General features: G+C 44.2%; 1 protein-coding gene across 1 annotated transcript; it reads right to left on the bottom strand.

Annotated features, from left to right (window-relative positions):
* Positions 1 to 313: 313 nt before the first annotated feature.
* LOC142658795 (DNA-directed RNA polymerases I and III subunit RPAC2) lies at positions 314 to 8,387 on the bottom strand. The gene is made up of 5 exons (XM_075834410.1): positions 8,105 to 8,387; positions 6,419 to 6,516; positions 4,267 to 4,343; positions 3,326 to 3,408; positions 314 to 390 (listed from the first exon to the last, which is right to left on the bottom strand). The coding sequence occupies exons 1-5, from the start codon at positions 8,141 to 8,143 to the stop codon at positions 343 to 345; spliced, it is 345 nt and encodes a 114-aa protein (XP_075690525.1). The 5' UTR covers positions 8,144 to 8,387; the 3' UTR covers positions 314 to 342.
* Between the last annotated feature and the right edge of the window lie 660 nt (positions 8,388 to 9,047).

The following is a 9,047-nucleotide window of genomic DNA, read 5'->3' as shown; positions in this document are numbered from 1 at the left end:
AGTGTCGGAGTGTGTATTGACGAGGAGAATGACACCTAGAAACAAAGCCATCAATTTAGTCTTACATTACCAGGATTAATAACAGAGGAACGGCACAATGCAGAGTTAAGAAAATATATTCTAGAATCATTATTTTATGGTGAAAACAAGTAGTTACTAAAACAGACAAGTCAGGAGAGCGGACAGGATATATATATAATCATATTCATAAGTATTGTGCATGTATGCTACATATAAGAATGGAAACAAAATAGATAGAATTAATAAGAAACGTACATCACACATACCAGGGGGTCTTCACAGAACACAATTTATACACACACACACACAACTGTAGGAGGGTCATTCCATCGTAGTCTCCTTCTGGTCATTGTATTGCTTCATACTGGTCTGTGAAAGAATAAAATACAAAAGGGGAGATGTTAGGTTAGACAGACAGAATAAGTCACCAAATACAGGAAATATACCCCACAAGAAATCCCATACACCCGCAGCATAACCATGGTAGAGCTCTCAAGCAACACCATATTCTGGCTATGCTATAAGTGGGTATGGGCGCCAGGCTCTCCACCTCTGTCTTGAACAAAGAAGTCTCTTTTACCCAGGAAATAGCGCCACTCTCGTCCATGGGCTGCATCCGGTACTGCAGCTTAGCCCTTACACTGGATAGTCGAGCATTTCTTTCCAATCCCAGACAATCACTTTAATGTCAAACGGTTTTGTACCAGAATTGACAGTTATGACCTATCCACAGGAGAGGTAAAAACTATCGGATTGATAGGGGGGGTTCATGAACCCCCCTATACCCCCTCACTGCACCCCCTGCAGTGAGGAGGAGCTTGAATGGCGTGGCAGTCGAGCACGCGCCCACCAATCCATTCAATGCCTTTAAAAGGGGTTGTTTAGTTTTTACTTATTTGTAGAATGGGAAATCATAGATTTTTCTAATATACATGTATTAGAAATTCTAATCACATACATTTCTTATATTGCATGAAGCCCCTGTCACAGTAGAATGGTATAGCCCACAGATTAGTCCTGTGTAATGCATCCACGGACTGAATATCACTAAACATGGTGTCAGTCATGTGACCCCCTAGCAGTCCGTTAGCTATGATATACAGTACATTTGTTGGGGCTACATAGGGGAATAGCACTAATGGTGGAACAATGATGAACAACTGCTCCACTGTGCGTGTATTTACTGTCGCTAGAGGACTTATAGAATGGCTGCCTGTCTCTAGGGGATGTTGTCATGTTGTTAATAAAGTTAAATAAAAAACAACAGCGGAGACAGTGAGAAGACAGACTCCTCACAGACATGACGATGTTGCTGTATATAGAAATACTTTATAACTTCTGCTCCTCAATAATGTACTATTCACCGGTTATATAACTGGGCGGTTACCTGAATGGCAGGGGTCACATGATGTGGATCACGTGACTGCCACCATCTTTAGTCTATTCAGTTATCCTATGGGTGCATTTCTATAGCCTAATCTGTGGGCTATACCAGATTTTTTTTTGTTTTTTGGCAGAAAACTGCACTGATATAAGAAGGGTGTGTGATCCGAATTTTAAATACATGTATATTAGAAATCTGTACCATTTCCTATTCTATAAATAAATTGAGAAAATAAAGTGTACAACCCCTTTAATACATGAAGTAAAAACAACCGAGCAATGTACTCAATGTGCGGTTTCCGTCATTCCCATAGACTTTGAAACAATTTGCAGCGCACATAATCGACAGCTGCTCCATTCAATGTCCTCCTCACTACGTTCGTTCGCGTGATCGCTGGGGGTCGCAGCGGTGTGGCCCCCAGCGATCAGACAATGATCACGGGTCATAACTGTCCATTCTGGAACTCCCCCTTTAAGGATAAATAAGGAACCCCATGCAATCACAGTGGAATATTTATTGCTGAATTCATAAGTGCCGTCACCGGTTACGCCAGTAACACTTTGGCCTCCTTCACAATTTCTTTTTCTTAAGCGTTGAGACAATTTTCTATGGTCCTTCAGTCACGAGATGGGAAACCCCGCTGTCATCCTTCCTTTTATGTATTAATAAAGCCGGACTCAGAGGGAAGCCAGCTCCGGAACAGATCATTTCATCTCTGGTACGAGCAACTACTAAACACACAAGAGATGGTTTCTCAGCCTGATCAAACAGCTTCAAACTGACGGCAAAGCAAAATGGTTTATCGATCTGTTCCATATTTACTAGGTAGTGAACAAAAACTTTTGAAAGTGAAGTGTAATCTTGTGTTATCCGGGGTCATGATAAAAAGGCCAGTACAAAATAACCCAAAAGTTATAGGATACAGATGTACAATATGCTTTATATATGACCCCCGTTGTGTATAAGGACAATCCATAGCAGCCATACATTTCATCAGTCATTCTGCAAACGGACATAAACATAACCAGTTCTCCTCTGCATATAGCTCATTTATTATTGACTGGTTCTGCAAAACGCAATGCTCAAATATCAGGTCTGTGAAAGCTCCTCTCCTTAGGCCGCGTGCACACAGCAGATTTCTACTGCGGTACAGGCCAGAAAAACTGCGGCAAAAGTAACATGTGAATTTGGCTGTTTCTTGAACAAATCCACAGCAGAATAGTGTGCTTTGGATTCGAAAATACGCAACATGCCCTCAATACCGCGCAGATTTTTTCCGCAACATACAAATGGCCTTTTAAAAGACGCCATTCACTTGCATTTAACGGTAACATGGATTTTTTTTTACGCAAATCTGCCATGGGACTTGGATGCACACTTCTGGATTTTAGATTTGGAGGACTTTCATTAAAAAAAAAAAATAAATAAAATCCTGGGAAATAACTTGTGACGCCAGGTTCACACACACAGTTTTGATGCAGTTGTTGCGTCAGACTTTTTAGCTAAACTTAAAAGTGGATCCAAGAGAAAGGAGAGGGATAAAGAAAAGACTGATGAAAATTCCTTTATTTGGTGTTCACTCCTGTGTTTGGTTAAAAAAAATCTGAGCCAAAAACGGCATCAAAACTGTGAGTGTGAACCTGGCCTAAAGAAGTGCTAATCTCAGTAAATCCCATAGATTTCAATGGACAGGTGAGGATTAGGCGTGTCCACCTCTCCATTGATCTCAATGGGGAAAGCTGCCTTTTGAGTCGGTGAATGGGTGTCACAAGACCCTCGTTCTCCTGATAGTTTCGATTCCCAGGGGTGGGATCTGTGCCTATTAGGAATTTATGGCTTATTTGGTGGCTATGCCATAAATGCCCAACACGAGAATACCCATTTAATGTAGATCAGTCTTTTCCACACAGGTCACCGTACCTCAAATGTGTTGAGCACATGTTGGCAGACATCGATGAGCTGATTAAGTCCTTTTCTGAACGGCTCCACCGCTGGCAATCCATCTGAAAGGGAAGAATCAAGATAACCCATGTTTACACAATATGTATTTGAGCTGCTATATGTCCTTGTTTTGCAGAGCAATTTCATTTTTATAGTGCAAATGTTTTTGTAGTGATAATCTGATATACAAGGAGGGACAATGACAGTAAGGAAAGCTCACTGGTCATTTATACATGTGGTAATTACCCAATATTTTCTTACTAGAGGTTGAAGGGGTTGCCCAGGATTTGAAAAATGTGGCTGCTTTCTTCCAGAAACAGCACCACACACATCCACAGGTTATGTTTGGTATTGCAGTATGAAAGTACACTGCTTACATTGACATCAGTGTGCTGTCTGTGTAATACAAGGATGCAACAGGTCCCCTATAGAGAGAGAGACCCTTTGTAGATGTTCCCTACTCTGACCAATAGATGCGGGTCCTGAACAGGGGACCGTCATGTATTAACGCTGCATTCGCTAATACGGTGTCAGCAACTGTACCTGCACTTTAAAGGGTAACTAAACTGTTAAGAAACTTTTGACATGTCATAGAAACATGTCAGAAGTTTTCATCGTCGGGTGACCGAGCACGGAGACCCTCGCTGATCCCTAAAACGAAGCGGCAGAAGAACTTGGGTGAGCACTCCGTGTTCAGACTCCCTCCGATCAAAACTTCTGACGTGTCATTATGATATGGGAAAAGTTTTTTAAAAGTTTAGTTATCCATTAAATAAGAGCACTATAATATATACACTTAAATGCACATGGGTGGGTGGGGGGGCGGGGGGGGGGGTAGGGACTGTATCTAGTGAAGAATAGATTCCTCTCAGCAATAGTGAAAACTGAACCTCAAAGATCGTAATAACTCATGGACGTACTTCGTGTCTGGATGCGAAAATTTATTTTGGTTTCAGAAGGATGCGTGATGCTGTATCCACAAAAGTCTACTTCTGGGCTGCAAACAAAAAGAATAGACAGGTGAGATATTCCATAAAAATACGCGGTCACAGAGTATCTCGAGGGTCTTGAGCAACTGCAGTTTTACATGCACAATCCCCTGTAAATGTTGTTATTTATTTTATTTTTTTTAAATCATGCAGTATGGATGAGACCATGATGCATTTCAGCCAGTGCAGAATTTTATAGGTTATGGACACCATTTCATAACATTTTGTTGCTGAGGTGTCTGTGAGACTCCCGTACACATCTGGCTGTGCTGCTGCTTCTGACAGACAACACACAGATCCTGCCTGTTGTCAGCTCAGGGTTGACGTCTTCCATCTACTTTAGAGCAGAGAGAGCGTGGGCTCATTATTTTCTCCCTCCTCTCGGAGTAGAACAGTGTAAAGTCAGCGGGGAGGGGAGGAGGTTGTACACAGCAGAGGCTGTCAGATTGTAGAGAAGGAGGAAAGCACACAAAGGGTAAACTCTGCAGGTGTGGGGGGTGTCGCAAACACCGACAGTATTATTGTTTGCATGTGGGAGAGGAAATCATACAGGGGCGCTATCAGTGTCTGCAAAAGGTGTAAGCAGTACAGGGATGAAGCTGTTCCGATGTTTGACAGCTAGCCTCAAAATGTGTGACATTTTTGCGTGAGAATAATGGCGTTCAGTGTTTAATATATTCCCCCCACAGACCTCACATCCAGCAAGTCTTACTGGGAGGGACACATCCACATGATCAAAGCCTCAAACTAGGAGCAGGCTGCAAATTGCATATTACGGGGTCTGGAAGTAAATCAGAGAACAGAGATTATGGCCTCAAACTTAGCGCAACTATTTCTTTTCTTAATCAAGGTAACCACGAACGTATGTAAAAATTATTTTTGCCTTGTCGAAGCTATGGTAGCCTGAGAAGACCTTTTTCCCCATTTACTTACCTTGAACACGACAGAGTTCGGGCCGTGAAAAACGGTCTGAGTGTCGGCCGCATTTCCCGGCCCGACCGCGGTACAGGTGAACGGGACTGCTGGCGGCATAGACATTTAGTGATGCTAGGAGTCTCCACCTCCCCGTGGAACTGCTGTTCTGTACTGTACTGTATCATTGTGTTCAGTACGGAACAGCAGTTCCGTAGGAAAGCAGGAACTCCTAGCATCATAAAATGTCTATGATGCCAGGAGTCCAGTTCACATGTACCGCGGTCAGGCCGGGAAATGCGGCCAACACTCAGACCTTTTTCATGGCCCAAACTCGGTCGTGTGCAAGGGGGGTTACGGTGTGGAGTCAGCTACTATTTTATACTCCGAGTTGACCCCAAAAAGCTATTACTGCAGTGCAGGGAGCATTCATACAGCAGGATATGTATTAAACTATCTGAATGTCATAAGATTGACAGCAGCAATGTACAATTAGGCTGGATTCACACGAGCATGTTCGGTCCGTAAAGGACGGAACGTATTTCGGCCGCAAGTCCCGGACCGAACACAGTGCAGGGAGCCGGGCTCCTAGCATCATAGTTATGTACGACGCTAGGAGTCCCTGCCTCGCCGTGGAACTGCAGTCCTGTACTGAACACATGATTACAGTACGGGACAGTTGTTCCACGGGGAGGCAGGGACTCCTAGCGTCGTACATAACTATGATGCTAGGAGCCCGGCTCCCTGCAGTGTGTTCAGTCCGGGACTTGCGGCCGAAATACGTTCCGTCCTTTACGGACCGAACATGCTCGTGTGAATCCAACCTTACAATCTCACTAGGGTCTGCAGACGGAGGACTTTGCTCCACCTATAGTTACTCTCCTGGCTGCTGACATGAACTTCACCTGTGCACACAGGCTGATCGCCCAATACCCCTGTAGGCCACGTTCACACAGTATTATCAGAGCATGCACAGTACTTTAGCTCTCCATTAAGTACTACATTCCTCCACTGTATCAAAGCAACACAGGGGTAAAATTTTGCTTCAGGAAAACAAAATCTAAAGGACTCTGGTCATTATATGCAAAATAGTTATATATGAAAATTCGAACAGGCTAGAAGTAGTGAAGAATAGAATTTGGCGTTTGTGCCTTTGTCACAGTCCGCTTACTTCTTCATGACCATGTACCGTAGAGCATTCCCCAACGTGTGATCTTCTTCATGCAGCACAAACGTCACACAGGATTCATCTGTCCCGCTACCCTGGACCTTAAAAAGAAAATGTATTGGAACTTTAGATTAGCAGTATTTTCCTGAACGTCATACATAAGCTACTATCTGGCGCCACCTAGTGACCAAAATCTATGTTCACTGTTATGGGTGTACTCGTGAGGTACAGCAACAAGGTAAAAAACGTACAAGTGCTACTTTGAATAATATATGAGAATTACTTAAATGGCAATTCACCGTAGACTATGCCGTTCAGCGTGCAATGATTATGCGGTCCTTCCTTTTACTAAAAATTCAGGTCTACTGAGACATCTGTCATCCGCTCTTGACTGGAAAGTTCTTAAATGGGCTACAAGCTGCTCGTAGCCTGCGTGAAACTTCGAGGAAATGTACCTGGGGCAGATTTATCACGTTGAAAGAGAACCTGGCATAGTAGAATCCACAATTATCAAACAGTTCTACCGTTTTCGGACACCACTAAAGACACCGTACGCACTTTTGAATGTTGTCTTTAATACTGGGTGTGACTTTGTAGTCGCAGCCGTGCTGCCTACTTATCAATGTCTAATAGCAGAATTTTGGTGGAGTGATGGCAGGTGAGATCGGTCATGAACACTCATTAAAGGGGTTGTCCAGGATTAGAAAATCATGGCTGCTTTCTTCCAAAAACAGCACCACACCGGTCTATGGGTTGTGTCTGCTAATAGAATGAGGCTGAGCTGCAATATCACACACATCCCACTCACAGGTTTGGCGCTGTATTTGGAGGAAAGCAGCCATGTTTTTGTAACCCTGGACAACCCCCCTAAAATTAGAGACATTTTCCTGTGAAAAGAGCTTCTCTGCATGTTTCCCTCTGACAACACTTCCTGTCTCTGGCCGCTCAGTCATAAGCAGTGGAACAGTAGGCCTCTCAGCAATAATAATCCCTTGACAATTCCTTGCTGTACGTAGAAAATTAAGTTTTCTGTAAAGCGTGAGCAAAGTTACTGCCCCCCCCCCCCGCCAGGGGAAGGTTTAGACAAAGCTCACTTATCTTAGCCCATCTATAAGACGATCCGCTGAAGGGGACATAGAGGGTGCACCTGCACCCAACTAAACGTCCTGGGCCAAAATAACCCCTACCCCATACGCCAATGATAGACCAATGCCTAATCACCCGGAACTTGCCCATATTAATAAATCCACCCTATGAATGCGAAGCGATGCTTACGGATGGGGGACCCCTTAAAGGTTTTGGTTCGGCTTTCAACTCCAGGAAATGATCAATGTAATTTACAGACATGAGAAGATCCTGAAACTAGAGATCCCTTGTACCACCAATGTATAGGCACCCAATAACCAGTGTACGCTGGAGGACGCCTTTATGCAACATGTTCTGCTCCTGGTCTCAGATACGAAAATACCAATGATAAGTAATGCGCTCCGCGTATAGAGGCAATGCGCTCCGCGTAGAGGCAATGCGCTCCGCGTATAGAGGCAATGCGCTCCGCGTATAGGTACGCATGCAGACCAGGGTTATTACGTCCCCGTGCTGATAATGTAAGTGGATAAGTCCGGCCCTAACACAGCCCCACATCACCCATAGCGCCTCACCGTCACACACAGTTCACATCACTCATCATACCATCTCCAGCACCGGCTTCTTCTCCGCTGCTGTAGCCATGCTGTCTAAACTGAGGCGCCTTCTGTGGTCGTCATCACATTGTCGCGCTGTGGTGACGTAATACGGGATGAGGGCTGACGGTAGTTGTAGTTTAAAGCGTTGAAGAACAGGTGACCGGCAGCTTGGGAATGTAATGGGGGTATCGGCACGGACGAGGCTGAGTAGATGAAGTGAACCTTGTGTTGACTTATTACTCAGGCTTTAATTATAATTTTTTTCTAGGGCGTGAGGTGCCTTCAAACAACCTGTGGAAAACAGGAAAAAAACGTTCTCATATTCTTCCTCTTTCACCCGCTATCATTATGTCATGGTCCAGTGTTATGTCCGCAGTAACGTCTAATCCATAGTGACCTCGTGTACCACAGGAGCCATTGTGGTGGCATTTTTTCCTAATAAATCATGTGTTTTAAATGGCGCAGTCACACGAGGCAGATTTTGTTAAACAAATTTTGGCGACTATCCGTCCTATTTATCTAAAAAATCTTCCACCAAAGAGAGATCTTTGAATCACATGATTTGCAATGTGAAAAACGCCACCTAAAAAGAAAATACAAGTTAGGCCGGATTCACACGAGCGTGTGCGTTTTGCGCAGGCAAAAAATGCGGCGTTTTGCCTGCGCAAGATTCACTTAACAGCTCCTCGTGGCATCAGCATATGATGCGCGGCTGCGTGCTTTTCGTGCAGCCGCCATCTTTATGACACTCCGTGGTGCTTTTCTGTTTTCATTCATCCTTTTCACAGCTGTTGCGCAAATCACGCTTGTCCCACGGAAGTGCTTCCGTGTGGTGCGCGTGATTTTCACGCATCCATTGACTTCACGCACCCATTGCGTAATGCGCGAAATACGCTCAAAGAACGGACATGTCGTGAATTTTTTGATGCGGACTCAGCGTAAAAATCACG

This window comes from Rhinoderma darwinii, chromosome 8 (genome assembly GCF_050947455.1).
Source record: "Rhinoderma darwinii isolate aRhiDar2 chromosome 8, aRhiDar2.hap1, whole genome shotgun sequence".
In the NCBI taxonomy this organism is placed as follows: Eukaryota; Metazoa; Chordata; class Amphibia; order Anura; family Rhinodermatidae; genus Rhinoderma; species Rhinoderma darwinii.
This window is presented reverse-complemented; position numbering and strand designations above follow the sequence as displayed.

Coding starts and splice junctions, on each gene's coding strand:
- LOC142658795 (XM_075834410.1), bottom strand. CDS start 8,143: ATGGCTACAGCAGCGGAGAAGAAGCCGGTGCTGGAGATG. Junction 3,409..4,266: donor TTTTCGCATCCAGACACGAA/GTACGTCCATGA, acceptor CTTCCCTTTCAG/ATGGATTGCCAGCGGTGGAG. Junction 391..3,325: donor ATGTGCTCAACACATTTGAG/GTACGGTGACCT, acceptor ATTCTTTCACAG/ACCAGTATGAAGCAATACAA.